General features: G+C 42.2%; 2 protein-coding genes across 2 annotated transcripts in view; both read left to right on the forward strand.

Moving 5' to 3' along the window:
• LOC137288042 (MOXD1 homolog 1-like) overlaps window positions 1-24,344 on the forward strand; it is a 76,889-nt gene that overhangs the window by 2,618 nt on the left and 49,927 nt on the right. The window contains exons 2-8 of the mRNA XM_067820402.1: window positions 4,905-5,097; window positions 5,519-5,651; window positions 6,315-6,422; window positions 7,837-8,013; window positions 8,872-9,032; window positions 9,362-9,605; window positions 12,857-12,953. Of these exons, the coding sequence (XP_067676503.1) occupies window positions 4,905-5,097; window positions 5,519-5,651; window positions 6,315-6,422; window positions 7,837-8,013; window positions 8,872-9,032; window positions 9,362-9,605; window positions 12,857-12,953 (1,113 nt within the window). The remainder of the gene's footprint in view (window positions 1-4,904; window positions 5,098-5,518; window positions 5,652-6,314; window positions 6,423-7,836; window positions 8,014-8,871; window positions 9,033-9,361; window positions 9,606-12,856; window positions 12,954-24,344) is intronic.
• LOC137287623 (mucin-2-like) lies at window positions 19,600-23,015 on the forward strand (the record flags this gene model as incomplete). Its single annotated transcript, XM_067820001.1, has 3 exons — window positions 19,600-19,822; window positions 21,282-22,337; window positions 22,897-23,015. Coding segments are annotated over 3 exons (1,398 nt in total), but the record flags the coding sequence as incomplete, so codon positions are not given.

A 24,344-nucleotide genomic window follows, 5' to 3' on the forward strand; every position in this document is an offset into this window, starting at 1 on the left:
AAGATGGATTTCAGATGTGTTACCACTGTTGATGATTTTTTTGTTTGCCAACAGGGTAATTTCATTGAAGCGACTGTAATAGTTCACGAATATTAGGGAGTCTCTACCATCTAAATGGAACAGATCTGTAGCCACAATCTGCCAAGGCAGTTTGGGGACTTCAGTAGTAATCATTGGCTCCTTACACTGTTCTATTACTACAGTCGTCAATCACACGTTCAATGTCTATGTTCTCCGTGGCCAGAACAATATTGTTCGAGCTCGATCCTTGCATTTGACAATGCCCTGGTGCCCAGTGTGTATCTTGTCCAAAATCTCCCTTCTCATAGTGTTCGATATAACTGTCTTGTCACCTTTGTATATGATGTTGTCTACAACACTCTGCTCATCCCTGAAGTTCAAGAATTCCCTGACTAAAGTCGTACAGTCTTGAATCACCTCTAGCCATCCAAAAGTGATACACTTCTTCATTGCTACAAGCTGCTCATTTCCACTCGTTGCCTTTGCTATCTCACCTGGTTACGTATCTGTCAGTGGAAGATTGCTCACACCCATGTGAACGTATGACTGGATGACTGCACCCAGTGAGAGATCAACATTGTTGGATGTGTCTTTGAAATGACAAGACAGCATGTCTCCAACTGGAACTTCTTTGCTGGGTGTAAATTGCACGTCTGTGTCGTATATATGTATATCAGATTCTCATCCTCTGAAGTCTCATTGGCACAGCATGCAAGGGTTTCTTGAAGACCAACCATTATTGTAGTCTGTCCTCACCCTAAAGTGCCTTCCAAATAGATAGTGGTGGAACTTCTCACATCCGAATAGTATTGCAAGCATCTCCTTTTCAGTCGTAGTTTCTCTGTGCACAAGTCACTGCTTTTGATGCGAAAGCTATGGGATCTTGGGAAAGGACTGCACCGATTCACTTCTCTACTATCGCCGGTTTCTGTAGGTCGAAGTACTGAAGTACAGGACCAGGTGATCTTGTAATCAGGTCTTTGACTTCTTGAAAGGCTTGTTCATGATTCTCAGTCCAAGTGAATAGGTTGTCTTGTTTTGTTAGCTCTCGCAGGATGCATGGAGCATACTGTGCTAGGTATGTGAACATACCCAGAAAGCCCTGTAATTTTTTCTTACTGGTTGGGACCTCCATGTCTTGGACCGTTTTCACTTTCTCTAGATCCAGTTTAATGCCGTCTGCCATCAGTATCTCACCAAAGAACTTCACCTGTTGTTGACATAGTTGTGTCTTCTCAAGATTCTGCTTGATTCCTCTTTCTCACACTCTCTGTAGAGTCTGCCATAAATGAACATCATGTTCAGCAATAGTGTGACCTGCTATTAGGATGTCATCCACTATTGGGTAGGTTTGCTCCAGTCCTTCAAAAGTTCTGTCCATCCTTTTCTGGTATATTTCACGTGCTGTCTTTATTCCAGTAGCCTACGAAATCTATAGGTTTATCCACTTTGCACACTATTCCCATGTTTTCCCTCCTCTGTAACTCTCGCTTAATCTTTGGTTCCAAAGCTACTGGACTTCTCCTAACTGTATGAACAATAGGGACCGCATCTCTTTCCAACTGTATTCTGTGTTCCTCCTCTGTACATCCCACTTCCTTGAGTAACTCATCATATTGCTTCAAGATGTTCTTTGATGTTGTGGATTGTGACTGGTTGATTGCAAGAACAACTTGAATGAGATCCATCTGTCTGCATGCTTTGAGACCCAATGCTGGGGGAATGACAGTCATTATGGTCTACCACCACAAATTCAAAATGCTGAACCATGTCCAGGGATTGGGAAAGAGAACTTTGACAATGGGCCATTTTCAGGATTATTAGCCTGAATTTTGAATGGGCCATTGCCCTTCTATCAATAGAAACATTACAAATTTTAATGGGACATTTTTCATTCTGACGTGCAAAATGGCCCATGGCCCATGGCCCATGGTCCCTGCCTTTCCCAATCCCTGCATGTCTCCATATTGACATTTTAATGTCACTGTCCCTAGAGTGCCAAGGGCAACTCCCCCATATGCAAAAGGCGCCTCTGAGGTGGACGTAGTGGACCTGCTTGTTTTTGTTGATTTTGTTGAACTCGTCATCTGGTAAAGTCTTTACCTGAGCACCGGTATCTAACTTAAAATCTGTTTTTTACATTAATGGGAACATACGCTTCATTTTTGTCATCAAGTACCTGTTCCAAAGATCTAATAAAGAAATCCTGCTCCTGGTCAATATTGTGTATCCTGCTTTGTTGTTGATGGTGAAGATGAAATGTGTTTTGGCCTCTGCCTCGACCTCGCTGATGATATCTCCCTCTTCCTCTGTGAAAGGTTGCTCTACACATAAAAGCATAGTGATTCAGTCTATTGCATTTGAGGCATACTTTCCCCGCAGCAGGACATGTATCTTGGAGAACGTGATTTTCCCACAATTTTGGCACAAAGTAACATATTCATATTTCTGTCACCATGGTGACCATAAGTACCACGCCCACGTGGTCATTTTGTTTGGCTCAATGAATGTACATCCCTCTGAATTTCTTTCATTTGCTCCCTACTCAATTCATAACTCCTTGCTAGTTCTCGTGCCTTAGAAAGTGTCAAGTCAGGTTCTTATAACAAGCGTTCTTGTACATGTTTACCTTTTGTTCCACATACAGTTCTATCCCTTATCATCTCATCTTCTATCTTATCGAATGCACAGTGTTTTGATAAGCTCTTCAGTTCAGTCATACTTTGGTCGATGCTTTCATCAAGTTGTTAATTACTCGAGTAGAAACGAAATCCATTTTGGTACAAAGTATGGATTCACAATTAAACGAAATATGTGACACCTGACACTTGCATAAATATTGCCCCTCACCTCCTCGCAATTCATCGTGGCAATGCTTGTAATTTATATCGTACGCATGAACGCGTGAAGCCTATTTTGCGCACTATTTACGTCCTGTTTACGCATAGGTTACGCACCTGGCACGCACTGCGTGACCGAAAATAGTTCGGACTGGTACGCACTGGCACGCTAACGCACGGCTTCTTTACGTGTACATCAAGTATTATTGGCGCATTGTTTGCGTTAGTGTACGGCATGGTACGCACGACGCGCATTGTTCCAGCATGGGCATATATTGCCACAACCACTTCGCGCATGCGTGAAGCAGACGTGATATTATTTGGTTCTGCTTTGTCCCGCTTGACGCGAGGTGCAGGAATATTGCATCTTGAAGACCAGCAACTAGAGCAAGATCAGGCCATGGAAGAAGGGGTAACCACAACTAGAAAACGGAAATCAAGGCAAGTGTGAGGAGGAATGCTTGACGAGAAAACATGACCTCGGACTCAGTTATTGACAGGCTTCCACAAGGAAGATCCGAGAATTTCGACCGACTTGTTCCAATACATGGTGAAGAATTTAACTTGAGAAAAGGCCACATTCACTAAAGAGCCGCTGAGAACAAGCCGGGACCATACAAGTTCCTACCGCCTACGTCACGACAAGTTAGAAGGCATGAACCTAATCAGCCACCATAACTTTGCGCAATCTTTGGCGAAAATGTCGCACGCAATTTGTGATCAGAGCGGACCAATGTGCGACACTGGGCGTCACGATATGCGTACCAGAATTGTTGAACATTTCAAGATTTTCGTAGCGCACTGGTACGGAGCTCGCACAGTTTATGAATACTTCACGAAAGTAGACACCGAATTTACCCATTGGTACGCAAACGAGAGAACAAGCCGGGATCATACAAGTCACGGACGCAAAATTGTCTGCCACTGCGGGTACAAAATTCGTGCGGGTGTCAGGGTGGCTTTACACAATCACTGAGTGATTCAGCAAACCCCAGCTGCCTGACCTATATGCATTCAACTGTGGCGGGACATGAGTACATTTCTAAAAACAGTATTACTGAAACAGTGAAACACATTTAACTCAGTGTTGTTGTTTGTTTACATGTTGCTTGGCGCTTCACTCCAGCACACTTCCAGGAACATTACGGCGATCTGTACATCTGTATATTCATTGATTTCTGTCTCATACGGCTGACTTCTGTCTCCTTAAGAGGAGCGTTCCTTATCACGGATTTCTCTTGAAGAAGGTGATCTCTCTATCAAGGATCTCTCCTCATGACGTTGATCTCTCTATGAAGGAACTCACTTTACCATGGATCTACCTCCTTTGTCACAAGTCTCTCTCAACCAAGGACCTTTCTTCACCACGGATCTATCCACCAACATCACAGATCTCTCTCTATCGGGAAGTCTCTCTACCACGGATCTATCCACCTGTATCTCACATCTCTCTATATCGAGGACCTCCCTTTACAATGGATCTAACCCCTATGTCCACCAGTATCACGGATCGCTCCCTGCCATGAGCACAGATCTATATACCAGTATCTCTCTCTACCGAAGACTACTCTCTACAATGTATTCTTTCACTATGTCACGGATCTCTCGCTATCGAGGACGTCTCTCTGCTACAAATCAACTCCTCAGCACCACAGATTTCTTGTCTAAGACGTTAAATTTATTTGTCATAAATCTTTGATTCTCGATCCACATGTTCTGTTAGATCATTACAGGTGAACCTTTCATGGAAGAAGATCTTCGCCATCACATATTGTCCGCACATTAAAATAATCGCTCAATGAAATAATTCCTAGGTAACACTGACGGGGATCCTGTGATGTATGGGCCGGCGCGGTAGTCCAGTGGTCGAAGCGTACGCTCGTCACGTCGAAGACCCGTGTTCGATTCCCGATATGGGTACAATGTGTCAAGTCCATTTCTGGAGTTCGCGTGATATCACTCGAATATTGCTAAACGCGGCATAAACGTAAACTCACTCACTCACTCACTGTTACGTATATTATATCATGCGACTTGTTTCAGATGGACATTATTTCTCGTGACACTGCTGCACACGGCCTCTGGGTACTTTGACTACCAAGCTAAAATACCCAACGGTAACAATGTCCCCAGTCCCTGCAAAGCTGGGGAGACGTGGCCAGGCGTGGGGCACAAACTGATGTCCGGGGGTGGTGCCAGGAACGCTTTCGGACAGGACTTTGCAGACAGCGGCAGGGTGAGATCTTCGTGCATTTGGTAACTATGCAAATGTTGTAGGCTGATAATATGTTTGGAGTCTCGAGAGTGAATCAGGTATGGTCAGTTCATCTCCCCACCGTCAACATTTTATCTGGAAGTTTAAACTCTCCGTGCCTGAACCCATCCAGAGTTATCTAATGTTAAATATCTCCAGTCTTTTACTACAACTGGTATAGTCCACAGCACAAAACGCTGATTAAACATACAAAGTACTATTACATATGGTACCCAATGCACAGATTGAAAATACAAAATAGTATTAACCATATACAAACCAGATTCAACATGTTGTCTTATTGTTTCCAAGAATTTATGACACACTTGTAAAATGGGTGATTGCACGACTCCTATAAACAAACAATTATAAACAACTTGGAAATGGGTTCTTTTTCACTCAGGAATGGACCAGAGCGTTGTGCGAAAAGGATTCCGATGGTGACGGATGGACAAATGGCCAAGAGCTGGGTGACCCCAACTGTACCTGGTCCCAAGGGACGACTAACTCCACGAGTTCACCGCTATCCCATCCAGGTGAGTGTTAGAACTAAAGAAATCATTAAGCTCAGATACAAAATAAACAGTCCAACAACTTAAATAGTTAATAGACATGTTCCGCGCGACATGGCCTTCCATTGCCAGATATATGATAGCTGGGATTTAATCAAACAGACAATACAAAACCCCATGCATGGCCTGCCGTCATTCGCCTGTCGTCCTATTTAAAAAAAATACACCAAAATGTTAAAGCTTGTGTGTCGGTTGCTCACCGATCTTTGACTGTTTATCAGGAATTCGTCAGGAATGGCAGTTTTCTTCCTTTCTATTTGCCTTCTTTATCAACGACATTGCTGATTCTCTATCCGTTGATGGGTTGCGTCATACAAATACTTTTAGTTTGGCGTGAATTGCATGTAGGCGTTTTTTTTGTAAATATCTCATCCAATAATCGTATCGATATCAAACTTTGCAAGTGGATGTTTTGTCAGACATGTAACATGTAACTGTCAACAAAATAAACAGCAGAGCGCAGACTGCCTGCAGAGGGAGGGAGCCAATGACCTGTAACAGCGGCAGTGTACTGCTCTTGCATCTGTTTCACTCACGTGTGAGGCTCTCTCTCTCTCTCTCTCTCTCTCTCTCTCACTCTCTCCACTATCCTTATTCTCATTACCGCATTCTGTCCACTGTTCCTAGGTGTTTGTGACCCCTGGACCGACCCTAAGTGTCTGGCCAGAGACGAGAGCTGGGTACTGCCAGCCTGTCAGAATTTGGAATTCACTTGTAACGGCATCAATGACGTCAGTACGTATCCATCACATTGCATGGGAGAGTGAGTTTAGTTTTACGCCGCACTTAGCAACATTCGAGTCTGGAACAAAAAATCCAGTGGTCAATAGCAGGAGTACTGATCTACGCAACTCCGATATGATGACATGTATCAACTAAGTCAGCAAGTGTCATCAACCGCTTTACGATAAGCATGGGTTTATTTTATAAATTCGCACCCGTTAAAGTCGGGGTTAGAACATTGGACTTCAGTAACGCATGTTTGTCGCGACTAACAGGATCAGGTGGTCAGACTACCCGACTTGGTTGACACGTCATCGGTTCCCAGTTGTGCAGATCGATCATCATGCTGTTGATCACTGGATTGTCTGGTCCCGACTCGATTATTTACAAATCGCAGGAATAGTGCGGGGTAAAAGTGAACTCACTCACACATATATTCGCCTGTCATAGTGATCTTCCAACTGGTAGAAATGGATGAGAAACGTACTCATAAGAGTGGATATGACACACGACCCCTGCTATTTTATCCAGGGAATGAGTTTAGTTTTACGCCGCTTTTAGCAATATTTCGGCAATATCACGGAGGTGAACATCAGAAATGGGCTTCATTCATTGTACCAATGTGGCGAATCGAGCCTAGGTTCATTTTTTCGTGACGAGCGAAAGCTTTAATCACTTGGCTACCATACCACCCATGTGTTCATTTGGGATGTTCATGAGTTCCGTGAGTTTGCGTGAACTCTCCACCAATGCAAGTGAGCTGTGTGGTAATCGGCACATATCACTTCTGGGAACGTGACTTGCCGATATGATAGGGGTAAATTATTGTCTTATATTGTTCACTAACAATCCAATCACGGATGTGCTTTACGTCGAGCGATTGTCAAAGGACAGAACGTCAAATGAAAAGTTGTGCCACGTGTTCTTTTTAGGAACATCCCTCTGTCACACACACATACATACGTTCTCTGAAAAGGAGCTGCTTCCTTTGTATCCACGCACCCGTGAGTATTCCGTGTAGGAATAATTGTCGTCAGCCACCTGTGCTTGCCGCAAGAGACTAGATATGACACGTGGTCAGACTCACCGTTGGTAGAGTGCAGATCGTGATAATGTCAGTCACCAGATTGTCTGGTCCAGGATTTTCTCATCACAGAGAATGAAGCACATTTCAGGTGTCCCCAGGCGTGATCTGTATGGATTATTGTTCAAAGCGACGTTAGACCACACTCATTAATTCACTCACGCATCACAGAGCGGTATCATAAAGCTGGAATACAGCGGTATTTTACTCACACAAACGATATTGGTATTCCAAAGCCGCATTAACATGCTCACATACCCTCGCCGTGCATTCGGTAAATGATTCCGGAATTACGTTGCTTCAGTACACGCTGTTTAACTCTATCTGTTCTTTCCTGACTAGGCACGAAAAAAATGGATCTGAAGTTACCCAGGACTGTTGTGCCTGCAGCAGAAACTACCTATATGTGTCAGATCTTCTCCATTCCCAACGACACAGACTACCACATCATTGCCACCCAGCCCCTCATCGACAACGTCAACATCATGCACCACGCCGTCGTCTTCGGCTGCACTAAAGGTAACTGTAAAGCCCACAATGGTAATCCGTCTGTTTAAAACTGTACACATCCGCTCGAACATTGGCCACCCATCCCGACTATGGACATCCGCTCTAACATTAGACACCAACCCCGACTGTGGACATCCACTCTAACATTAGACACCCATCCCGATTGTGGACATCCGCTCTAACATTAGACACCAACCCCGATTGTAGACATCCGCTCTAACATTAGACACCCATCCCTACTGTGGATATCCACTCTGACATTAGACACCAACCCCGACTGTGCACATCCACTCTGACGATAGACAACCATCCCGACTGTGGACGTCCACTCTCACATTAGACAACGATCCCGACTGTGGACGTCCACTCTCACATTAGGCAACCATCCCGACTATGGACATCCACTCTAACATTAGACAGCCATCCGTCCTGTCTGTGGACATATACCCCAACCCTTGACACCCGCCACAACTGTATACATAACTCCCATCTGTAGACATTCTGGATGCAAACAGATCCAATGTAGACTTGCCATTAGAATCATGTGATTCACTTTCTCTAAGGGTGAGTGAGTGTGGTTAGCTTTACGCAGCACTCAGTAATATTCCAGTTATATGGCAGCGATCTGTAAACAATCCAGTCATCAACGGTATCGTTCAGCGCAAGTGGGCTCCGATGACATGTGTCAACCAAGTCAGCGAGCCTGTCCACAATATCCCGTTAGTCGCCTCTCACGACAAGCATGGATGACTGAAGTCCCAACATTCTAACCCGGACCTCCATGAGTTGCAAGAAGTATAATGTAAGATGTACAGATTGTAACATGTTGGGTGTGATGAAACCACCGGACGCTGTGGGATCTTTCAGATGAAGCTGCAACCCCCAACCCCTATCCGTGTGGTATGCTGCCGGGTTTGAGTTGTAATGCCATCGTTAGCCTCTGGTCACTGGGCAACAATGGTGATTGTAAACACGAGAATGTGGGAATCAGGTTTGGGATGAACGGCTTTAAGAAGTTAGCTCTTCAGGTAAGTTGCACACTTCAGATAGACAGAGAGAGAGAGAGATCGAGAGAGACACTGATGCGTGAGTCAATAGCATTTATATTTTCACCCAAGCTATCTATACCTCTCTAAAAATAACGATAAGCGAGTGCAACATGAATGGTTTTTTTCGGACTGGACCAGGATATGCTTAAACGCGTCTGCCTGTTTGGGAAATACATTGGAAACGTTGATGATGTTACTGTTGTCACGACCAGAAATGTTTGTGTCATGCGGCCCCAGCTTTTCAAAGGTATACCAACATATGTCAACAGCTTATCAAAATATTTCTGACCCATTCGCTCTTGTCAAAGGTGCACTGGAACAATCCCAAGAAGAGAAGTGACTATTTCGACCAATCAGGAATGAGGATCTACTACACCCCGAACCTGCGAACTTACGATGCAGGTATCCTGACCACTGGTCAAGACGCACTGCTGATCCCACCTGGAGAAACAAGTGTGAAGGTTCATTCTACCGTTCCGAGTGCCTGTACTAGCCGCTTCTTTACAGGGACAATATATGTGACAGCTGCACTGAACCATATGCATTACCTAGGTATGTACTTTCAGTCTAAGTAAACGTAGGCTCAGTATTATTTATTACACTGCTATATTGAGTGCAACCACCGGCAAACTGTTGCGCAAATGGGGTTGCGCAGCATAGAGAATGTGACCAGTCTTCTTATACGTGTTTGCGAGCGAAGCTTCGGTTCGAAAAATATTTTACATGTCGAAATAACATATCGCCACCATCGAAGGTACGCTCGCATTTCCTAACTTGGTTGTGCTCACATATTTCCAACCTCATATTTGATAATTACTCACGTGAAATATATTTTATTCAACATTTTAAGCCCAACTTGGTATTCAAACCGTTCTTCGCCGCCATTACCCCCGCCACCTTCCGGTTGAAGGGAGTGACGGAACAAGAATAAGCAAAAATAAAAAAAGAAACACCTTATTGCCTAATTTTTCATGAACCTGTTGGGGTTTATTTGTCATTTGTATTGTCGTTGTTGTTAGAAGTTTCGTAACACATTGTAACAAAACTTCATGTCTACTCTTGGCTTCATCAATCAAGCTCTCAGCCATCACAGTGATTCCAGCCAAGCACAGGCTAACTGTAGCGCAAATGGGTTGCGCAGCATACAGAAAATGGCGTGTCTTCTTACATGCGAGCGAAGCGAGCAAAGTTTGGCAACGTACTTTCCTCGCTTCAAATTTTTTTTTGCATGTTAGATAAAACGTTGCCCCCATCAAAAGTATACGCCCATTTCTTCACTGGGTTTTGCTCTCACATTTCCTACCCTGTGTTGAACAATTACTCACATGAAATATCTTTTATTCAACATTTTAAGAGCCACTCGCGGTGTACCAGACCGTTCTTCGCCTCCATTCCCCCTTCCAGCTACCGGGTGAACGGAGTGAGGGAACAGAAGGGTATTATTCCATATGGAATACGTACAGTTACCTCCCTTGCTTCATTCACCCATTACGCCAGAAGTGTTTTTATGTAGAATACATTTTACGAAAATTCTAACAATAGCGACGACAGATAAGACAAATAAACACCAACAGGTTCATGATGAAAGTAGGCAATGTGGAATTTCTTTTCAATTTCGACTTAACTCTTGTTCCATCACTCCGTTCAACCGGAAACTGGCAGAGGTAATGGAGGCGAAGAACGATCTGAATACCACAAGTGGCGCTAAAATATTGAATAAAACATATTTCATGTGAGTAATTACTAAACATGGGGTAAAAAATGTGAGAGCACAGTCAAGTGAGGAAATGGCAGTGTACCTTTGATGGTGGCGATATTTCATTTTGGCATGAAAAATATTTTTTCGATCCGAAGCGAGGAAAGTACGTACGTTAACCTTTGCTCGCTTCGCTCACATATAAGAAGACTTGTCATATTCTGTGTGCTGCGCAACCCCATTTGCGCTACAGTTTGCCTGTGAGCCAAGATACCAGTGTTATGCTGCATTTAATTAAGATGACATATTGCGCGATCCTTCTGCATTTCGCCACTTTCGACATTCACTATATGTTAGGTCCTTGTGATATATTTTCACTGAACTTCGTCTCCGATCTCTGGTATTTATTTTGTCACAGTTTGTGACTGGTGGTCGCATCTATTTTTATTTTTGTAGTTCGTCTACTAGTATTTTCCGACTAGTCCTTGGCCGTTCCGTTACAGTATATTCTATATAAACATATTTTTGGTGTAGTGGGCGAATGAAGCAGGGGAGGTAACTCTATAAGTACTCCATATGGAATAACACCCGCATGTTCCTTCGCTATGTTGAACCGGAAGCTGGCAGTGGGAATGGGGGCGAAGAACGATCTGACATACCACGTGTTGCCTTTAAAATGTTGAATAAAAATGTATTTGACGTGAGTAATAAATCACAATGGTTAGAAATCTGAGAGCACAACGCAGTGAAGAAATGGGTGTATACCCTTGACGGTGGAGATATTGTATTTTGACATGAAAAATATTTTTCGAAAAGACGTGAGGGAAGTGCGTTGGTAACCTTTGCTCGCTTCGAGCCCATATAAGAACACTGATCATATTCTCTATGCTGCACAACCCCATTTGCGCAACAGTTTGCCTGTGGTCCAACAGACCCCAGTTGTAGTAGACGGCGACTTCCCGACTTCAAGGCGGCCTAGGGCGTTTTGATTGGCGGCACTCAGGCGTAACATGATGATTTCAACTTTCCCAGGCAAAACAGAATTAAACACAACGTTTGCCTTTCATAGTGATCGATACCACGGGCATTTCCAGTCTGCCTGTTTGGGAAATACATTAGAAACGTTGATGATGTTACCGTTGTCGGGACCAGAAATGTTTATGTCATGCGGCCTCAGCTTTTCAAAGGTATACCAACAGCTAGAGTCCAGCTTGTCAAAATATTTCTGACCTAGTTCTGGTGAATATTTCTTCAAACGCTTCTAAAACCGGAGAAAACAATCGCCAAAGTAAAGGTAGCCTTAGTATTATTAGTTACACTCCTACACTGAATCTAAAAAACCCTAGTATGAGGTTGCGTCAGGTAATCTGTGGGATTGACCAATCAGAACACACCTTACGGTACCTAACGCGAAAGTTGACATTCGCACATACCTTTGAAACTCTTACCTCGAAAAGGTTTGTACCCGAACGATTCTGAATGCTAGTTAGCCAAGTTAAGCAGCTCTGAATTTGTTCTTAGACTCGCAAGGTTGACTGAGCACCTGCTGACATACAATTTCTAAGACGTAACATTATAACCCGATTTTAGTTCCAATTGCCTGTGATATTGTGAGGGTGGCGGATGTCGGAGCTTCGAGTATTTGTATGTTGTAGACATATATTCATGTCGATCACTTCCTTAAAACATTTGTTTATTATGAAACTGTACAGTTATTGTAAAATACACTAAATAGGACATCTATGTATTTGGTAGTGTACTTTGTAGTCGCCTAGGTAACTAATTAGTTAATTATTTAAATTTAAAATGTATAGTAAAATTATTTGGATTTGACACCAATGTGACTGACATGATTCAGGAAAGCCATTGTAAACATGCCGACCTCGAGTGCGCTTTAGTTTTTGTTGTGTAGGTTCATTAACTCTACGTTAATCGTAATTATCCATCATTGACAGTATATGTGTTAGAGAAAACGCTTCTCGGTTTCAGTAAACAATGTGAAACCATCGGGGTCAGGAAACTCTCCACCTTGTTTTCTCCTACACATATATCCCACTAACGGTTGAGAGTTGGTTAAAATAACTGCAATATTTGCTACTTTATGAAGGTGTTTCCCAGACTCTTGAGCTGTACAGGAATGGTGTGAAAATCAGAGATCTTTCAGCTGACCCCAAATATAACTATGACAACCCTATAATCCATAGGTGAGTCATCACATCAAGGTAATTTATCTCATCTAAATATTATAATATTTATTCTCCTTAATATATTCAAATCAATGTATAAAATGTGCCTACTCGCAAGCCCTCTGTCGCAAGGGCGCTCGCGAGGGACGGTGGAGTAGTCTAGTGGTTAAAGCTTTCGCTCGTCACGCCGAAGACCCGGGTTCGATTCTCCACATGTGAACAACTTGTGAAGCCCATTTCTAGTGTTCAACGATTTGCTATTGTAGACATATTGCTAAAGGCAATAAAACCCTTCTCATTCACTAACCACGGATATCCAGGACAGAAGGCTCTTTGTTCTGCATCTGTAGAAAATGGTGTCGCACCCATTTCTTTTCGACTAATGTTCCATATGTTGGTGCACAGAGTGCACACAATTGTGAATTCAACAGAGAGTTAAAAGTCACTTCATTCAGCCATGAAGTAGAGTGAATAAGTATGGTTTTAAGCCGCTTGTCAGCAATATTCCAGCAACATTACGGCGGAGAACACCAGAAATGCGCTTCACACATTGTGCTCAAGTGGGCAATCAAACCTGGGTCTTCGGTGTAACGATCTATCTATCTATCTATCTGTCTGTCTGTCTGTCTGTCTGTCTGTCTGTCTGTCTGTCTGTCTGTCTGTCTGTCTGTCTGTCTGTCTGTCTGTCTGTAATGGAGATCTGTTCGATTGAAATGGAAACAACACTAACTTATCGGCTACAAGGGAGCCTTAGAACGGCCTATTGTAGGAAGCTTCATACTTATGTTCATACTTCTGTGTCACGATTGCTGGTACCAGTTAGGCCAATATGGTGGTGCTTGCTCTGAAAAAAACCCAACAACTACAACTACACCTACACCTACAACTACAACTACACCTACAACTACAATTACAACTACAACTACAACTACACCTACACCTACACCTACACCTACACCTACAACTACCCCTACAACTACAACTACACCTACACCTACAACTACAACTACCCCTACAACTACAACTACACCTACAACTACAACTACAACTACACCTACACCTACAACTACAACTACAACTACACCTACAACTACAACTACAACTACAACTACAACTACAACTACAACTACAACTACAATTACAACTACGACTACAACTACAACTACACCTGCACCTACAACTACACCTGCACCTAAACCTACACTGCAACTACAGCCACACCTACACCTACAACTACGACTACACCTACAACTTCACCTACAAATACACCTGCAACTACAAGTAAATCTACACCTACAACTACACTGCAACTACAACTACAACTACACCTACAACTACAACTACAACCACAACCACAACTACACCTACAACTACACCTACAACTACAACTACACCTACAACAACAACTACAACTACACCTACACCTACAACTACAACTACACCTACAACTACAACTACAACTACAACTACACCTACAATTACAACTACGACTACAACTACAACTACACCTACACCTACAACTACACCTGCACCGAAACCTACACTGCAACTACAACTACACCTACACCTACAACTACGACTACACCTACAACTTCACCTACAACTACACCTGCACCTACAACTACACCTGCACCTACAACTACACTGCAACTACAACTTCACCTACAACTACAACTACAACTACAACTACAACCACAACCACAACTACACCTACAACTACACCTACAACTACAACTACACCTACAACTATAACTACAACTACACCTACACCTACAACAACAACTGCAACTACAACTACAACTACAACTACAACTACAACTACACCTACACATACACCTACACCTACAACTACAACTACACCTACAACTACACCTACACCTACACCTAAAACTACAACTACATCTACAAATGCACCTACAACAGCACCTACAACTACAACTACAACTACAACTACACCTGCACCTACAACTACACCTACAACTACAACTACAACTTCAACTACGCCTACAACTACACCTACAACTACAACTACAACTACAACTACACCTACACCTACACCTACAACTACAACTACACCTACACCTACAACTACACCTACACCTACAGCTACAACGACACCTACAACTACACCTACAACTACACCTACACCTACACCTACACCTACACCTACAACTACAACTACAACTACAGCTACAACTACAACTACAACTACAACTACACCAACAACTACACCTACACCTATACCTAAAACTACAACTACACCTACAACAACACCTGCAACTACAACTACACGTACAACTACAACTACAACTACAACTACACCTACAACTACAACTACAACTACAACTACACCTACACCTACAACTACAACCACAACCACAACTACATCTACAACTACAACTACAACTACAACTACAACTACAACTACAACTAAAACCACAACCACAACTACACCTACAACTACACCTACAACTACAACTGCAACTGCAACTACAACTACAACTACAATTACAACTACAACTACAACTACACCTACACCTACAGCTACACCTACACCTACAACTACCCCTACAACTACAACTACACCTACACCTACAACTACAACTACCCCTACAACTACAACTACACCTACAACTACAACTACAACTACACCTACACCTACAACTACAACTACAACTACACCTACAACTACAACTACAACTACAACTACAACTACAACTACACCTACAACTACAACTACAACTACAACTACAACTACAATTACAACTACGACTACAACTACAACTACACCTGCACCTACAACTACACCTGCACCTAAACCTACACTGCAACTACAGCCACACCTACACCTACAACTACGACTACACCTACAACTTCACCTACAAATACACCTGCACCTACAACTAAATCTACACCTACAACTACACTGCAACTACAACTACACCTACAACTACAACTACAACCACAACCACAGCTACACCTACAACTACACCTACAACTACAACTACACCTACAACTACAACTACAACTACACCTACACCTACAACTAGAACTACACCTACAACTACAACTACAACTACAACTACACCTACAATTACAACTACGACTACAACTACAACTACACCTACACCTACAACTACACCTGCACCTAAACCTACACTGCAACTACAACTACACCTACACCTACAACTACGACTACACCTACAACTTCACCTACAACTACACCTGCACCTACAACTACACCTGCACCTACAACTACACTGCAACTACAACTTCACCTACAACTACAACTACAACTACAACTACAACTACAACCACAACCACAACTACACCTACAACTACACCTACAACTACAACTACACCTACAACTATAACTACAACTACACCTACACCTACAACAACAACTGCAACTACAACTACAACTACAACTACAACTACAACTACACCTACACATACACCTACACCTACAACTACAACTACACCTACAACTACACCTACACCTACACCTAAAACTACAACTACATCTACAAATGCACCTACAACAGCACCTACAACTACAACTACAACTACAACTACACCTGCACCTACAACTACACCTACAACTACAACTACAACTTCAACTATGCCTACAACTACACCTACAACTACAACTACAACTACAACTACACCTACACCTACACCTACACCTACAACTACAACTACACCTACACCTACAACTACACCTACACCTACAGCTACAACGACACCTACAACTACACCTACAACTACACCTACACCTACACCTACACCTACACCTACAACTACAACTACACCTACACCTACAACTACAACTACAACCACAACTACATCTACAACTACAACTACAACTACAACTACAACTACAACTACAACTACAACTAAAACCACAACCACAACTACACCTACAACTACACCTACAACTACACCTACACCTACAACTACAACTACAACTACACCTACACCTACAACTACAACTACAACTGCAACTACAACTACAACTACAACTACAACTACAACTACACCTACAACTACAACTACAACTACACCTACAACTACAATTACAACTACGACTACAACTACAACTACACGTACACCTACAACTACACCTGCACCTAAACCTACACTGCAACTACAACTACACCTGCACCTACAACTACATCTGCACCTACAACTACACTGCAACTACAACTTCACCTACAACTACAACTACAACCAGAACCACAACTACACCTACAACTACACCCACAACTACAACTACACCTACAACTATAACTACACCTACACCTACACCTACAACTACAACTACAACTACAACTACAACTACAACTACACCTACTACTACACCTACACCTACACCTACACCTACAACTACACCTACAACTACACCTACAGCTACACCTACACCTACACCAACACCTACACCTACACCTACACCTACAACTACACCTACACCTACACCTAAAACTACAAATGCACCTACAACAGCACCTACAACTACAACTACAACTACAACTACACCTGCAGCTACACCTGCAGCTACAACTACAACTACAACTACAACTACAACTTCAACTACGCCTACAACTACACCTACAACTACAACTACAACTACAACTACAACTACACCTACAACTACAACTACACCTACACCTACAACTACACCTACACCTACAGCTACAACGACACCTACAACTACACCTACAACAACACCTGCAACTACAACTACACGTGCAACTACAACTACAACTACAACTACAACTACAACTACAACTACAACTACACCTACACCTACAACTACAACTACAGCTACAACTACAATTACAACTACAACTACACCTACTACTACACCTACACCTACACCTACACCTACACCTACAACTACACCTACAACTACCCCTACAACTACAACTACACCTACACCTACAACTACAACTACCCCTACAACTACAACTACACCTACAACTACAACTACAACTACACCTACACCTACAACTACAACTACACCTACAACTACAACTACAACTACAACTACAACTACACCTACAACAACAACTACAACTACAACTACAACTACAACTACAATTACAACTACGACTACAACTACAACTACACCTGCACCTACAACTACACCTGCACCTAAACCTACACTGCAACTACAGCCACACCTACACCTACAACTACGACTACACCTACAACTTCACCTACAAATACACCTGCACCTACAACTATATCTACACCTACAACTACACTGCAACTACAACTACAACTACACCTACAACTACAACTACAACCACAACCACAACTACACCTACAACTACACCTACAACTACAACTACACCTACAACTACAACTACAACTACACCTACACCTACAACTACAACTACACCTACAACTACAACTACAACTACAACTACAACTACACCTACAATTACAACTACGACTACAACTACAACTACACCTACACCTACAACTACACCTGCACCTAAACCTACACTGCAGCTACAACTACACCTACACCTACAACTACGACTACACCTACAACTTCACCTACAACTACACCTGCACCTACAACTACACCTGCACCTACAACTACACTGCAACTACAACTTCACCTACAACTACAACTACAACTACAACTACAACCACAACCACAACTACACCTACAACTACACCTACAACTACAACTACACCTACAACTATAACTACAACTACACCTACACCTACAACAACAACTGCAACTACAACTACAACTACAACTACAACTACAACTACACCTACACATACAACTACACCTACAACTACAACTACACCTACAACTACACCTACACCTACACCTAAAGCTACAACTACATCTACAAATGCACCTACAACAGCACCTACAACTACAACTACAACTACAACTACACCTGCACCTACAACTACACCTACAACTACAACTACAACTTCAACTACGCCTACAACTACACCTACAACTACAACTACAACTACAACTACACCTACACCTACACCTACACCTACAACTACAACTACACCTACACCTACAACTACACCTACACCTACAGCTACAACGACACCTACAACTACACCTACAAGTACACCTACACCTACACCTACACCTACACCTACACCTACAACTACAACTACAACTACAGCTACAACTACAACTACAACTACAACTACAACTACACCAACAACTACACCTACACCTATACCTACAACTACAACTACACCTACAACAACACCTGCAACTACAACTACACGTACAACTACAACTACAACTACAACTACAACTACACCTACAACTACAACTACAACTACAACTACACCTACACCTACAACTACAACCACAACCACAACTACATCTACAACTACAACTACAACTACAACTACAACTACAACTACAACCAAAACCACAACCACAACTACACCTACAACTACACCTACAACTACACCTACACCTACAACTACAACTACAACTACAACTACACCTACACCTACAACTACAACTGCAACTGCAACTACAACTACAACTACAATTACAACTACAACTACAACTACACCTACACCTACACCTACACCTACACCTACAAGTACCCCTACAACTACAACTACACCTACACCTACAACTACAACTACCCCTACAACTACAACTACACCTACAACTACAACTACAACTACACCTACACCTACAACTACAACTACAACTACACCTACAACTACAACTACAACTACAACTACAACTACACCTACAACTACAACTACAACTACACCTACAACTACAACTACAACTACAACTACACCTACACCTACAACTACAACTGCAACTACAACTACAACTACAACTACAACTAAAACCACAACCACAACTACACCTACAACTACACCTACACCTACACCTAAAACTACAACTACAACTACAAATACACCTACAACAGCACCTACAACTACAACTACAACTACAACTACAACTACACCTGCAGCTACAACTACAACTACAACTACAACTACAACTTCAACTACGCCTACACCTACACCTACAACTACAACTACAACTACAACTACAACTACACCTACACCTACAACTACAACTACACCTACACCTACAACTACACCTACACCTACAGCTACAACGACACCTAAAACTACACCTACAACAACACCTGCAACTACAACTACACGTGCAACTACAACTACACCTACACCTACAACTACAACTACAGCTACAACAACAATTACAACTACAACTACACCTACACCTACAACTACACCTACAACTACAACAACAACTACAACTACAACTACAACTACAACTACACCTACAACTACACCTACAACTACAAGTACGACTACAACTACAACTACACATGCACCTACAACTACACCTGCACCTTCAACCACAACTACAACTACACCTACACCTACAACTACAACTACACCTACACCTACAACTACAACTACAACTACACCTACACCTACAACTACAACTACACCTACAACTACAACTACAACTACAACTACACCTACAATTACAACTACGACTACAACTACAACTACACCTACACCTACAACTACACCTGCACCTAAACCTACACTGCAGCTACAACTACACCTACACCTACAACTACGACTACACCTACAACTTCACCTACAACTACACCTGCACCTACAACTACACCTGCACCTACAACTACACTGCAACTACAACTTCACCTACAACTACAACTACAACTACAACTACAACCACAACCACAACTACACCTACAACTACACCTACAACTACAACTACACCTACAACTATAACTACAACTACACCTACACCTACAACAACAACTGCAACTACAACTACAACTACAACTACAACTACAACTACACCTACACATACAACTACACCTACAACTACAACTACACCTACAACTACACCTACACCTACACCTAAAACTACAACTACATCTACAAATGCACCTACAACAGCACCTACAACTACAACTACAACTACAACTACACCTGCACCTACAACTACACCTACAACTACAACTACAACTTCAACTACGCCTACAACTACACCTACAACTACAACTACAACTACAACTACACCTACACCTACACCTACACCTACAACTACAACTACACCTACACCTACAACTACACCTACACCTACAGCTACAACGACACCTACAACTACACCTACAACTACACCTACACCTACACCTACACCTACACCTACACCTACAACTACAACTACAACTACAGCTACAACTACAACTACAACTACAACTACAACTACACCAACAACTACACCTACACCTATACCTACAACTACAACTACACCTACAACAACACCTGCAACTACAACTACACGTACAACTACAACTACAACTACAACTACAACTACACCTACAACTACAACTACAACTACAACTACACCTACACCTACAACTACAACCACAACCACAACTACATCTACAACTACAACTACAACTACAACTACAACTACAACTACAACTAAAACCACAACCACAACTACACCTACAACTACAACTACAACTACACCTACACCTACAACTACAACTACAACTACAACTACACCTACACCTACAACTACAACTGCAACTGCAACTACAACTACAACTACAATTACAACTACAACTACAACTACACCTACACCTACACCTACACCTACACCTACAAGTACCCCTACAACTACAACTACACCTACACCTACAACTACAACTACCCCTACAACTACAACTACACCTACAACTACAACTACAACTACACCTACACCTACAACTACAACTACAACTACACCTACAACTACAACTACAACTACAACTACAACTACACCTACAACTACAACTACAACTACACCTACAACTACAACTACAACTACAACTACACCTACACCTACAACTACAACTGCAACTACAACTACAACTACAACTACAACTAAAACCACAACCACAACTACACCTACAACTACACCTACACCTACACCTATAACTACAACTACAACTACAAATACACCTACAACAGCACCTACAACTACAACTACAACTTCAACTACGCCTACACCTACACCTACAACTACAACTACAACTACAACTACAACTACACCTACACCTACAACTACAACTACACCTACACCTACAACTACACCTACACCTACAGCTACAACGACACCTAAAACTACACCTACAACAACACCTGCAACTACAACTACACGTGCAACTACAACTACACCTACACCTACAACTACAACTACAGCTACAACAACAATTACAACTACAACTACACCTACACCTACAACTACACCTACAACTACAACAACAACTACAACTACAACTACAACTACAACTACACCTACAACTACACCTACAACTACAAGTACGACTACAACTACAACTACACATGCACCTACAACTACACCTGCACCTTCAACCACAACTACAACTACAACTACACCTACAACTACAACTACACCTACAACTACACCTACACCTACAACTACAATTACAACTACGACTACAACTACAACTACACGTACACCTACAACTACACCTGCACCTAAACCTACACTGCAACTACAACTACACCTGCACCTACAACTACATCTGCACCTACAACTACACTGCAACTACAACTTCACCTACAACTACAACTACAACCAGAACCACAACTACACCTACAACTACACCCACAACTACAACTACACCTACAACTATAACTACACCTACACCTACACCTACAACTACAACTACAACTACAACTACAACTACACCTACTACTACACCTACACCTACACCTACACTTACAACTACACCTACAACTACACCTACAACTACACCTACACCTACACCAACACCTACACCTACACCTACACCTACAACTACACCTACACCTACACCTAAAACTACAACTATAACTACAAATGCACCTACAACAGCACCTACAACTACAACTACAACTACAACTACACCTGCAGCTACAACTACAACTACAACTACAACTACAACTACAACTTCAACTACGCCTACAACTACACCTACAACTACAACTACAACTACAACTACAACTACACCTACAACTACAACTACAACTACACCTACACCTACAACTACACCTACACCTACAGCTACAACGACACCTACAACTACACCTACAACAACACCTGCAACTACAACTACACGTACAACTACAACTACAACTACAACTACAACTACAACTACAACTACAACTACGACTACAGCTACAACTACACCTACACCTACAACTACAACTACACCTACAACTACAATTACAGCTACAACTACACCTACACCTACAACTACACCTACAACTACAACAACAACTACAACTACAACTACAACTACAACTACACCTACAACTACAACTACAATTACAACTACAACTACACCTACACCTACAACTACACCTGCACCTTCAACCACAACTACAACTACAACTACACCTACAACTACAACTACACCTACAACTACACCTACACCTACAACTACCCCTACACCTGCAACTACAACTACAACTACAACTACAATTACACCTACAACTACAACTACAACTACAGCTAAAACTACACCTACAACTGCAACTACAACTACAACTACACCTACACCTACAACTACAACTACGACTACAACTACAACTACATCTACAACTACAACTACAACTACAACTACAACTACAATTACAACTACGACTACAACTACAACTACACCTGCACCAACAACTACACCTGCACCTAAAACTACACTGCAACTACAACTACACCTACACCTAAAACTACGACTACACCTACAACTTCACTACAACTACACCTGCACCTACAACTACATCTGCACCTACAACTACACTGCAACTACAACTACAACTACAACTACAACTACACCTACAACTACAACTACAACTACAACCACAACCACAACTACACCTACAACTACACCTACAGCTACAGCTACACCTACAACTACAACTACACCTACACCTACACCTACACATACAACTACAACTACAACTACAACTACACCTACACCTACAACTACAACTACAACTACAACTACAACAACAACTACACTTACACCTACACCTAAAACTACAACTACAACTACAAATGCACCTACAACTGCACCTACAACTACAACTACAACTACAACTACACCTGCACCTACAACTACACCTACAACTACAAGTACAACTTCAACTACGCCTACAACTACACCTACAACTACAACTACAACTACAACTACACCTACACCTACAACTACAACTACAACTACAACTACACCTACACCTACAACTACAACTACACCTACACCTACAACTACACCTACAACTACAACTACAACTACAACTACACCTACACCTACAACTACAACT

Source organism: Haliotis asinina, chromosome 6, assembly GCF_037392515.1.
Source record: "Haliotis asinina isolate JCU_RB_2024 chromosome 6, JCU_Hal_asi_v2, whole genome shotgun sequence".
In the NCBI taxonomy this organism is placed as follows: Eukaryota; Metazoa; Mollusca; class Gastropoda; order Lepetellida; family Haliotidae; genus Haliotis; species Haliotis asinina.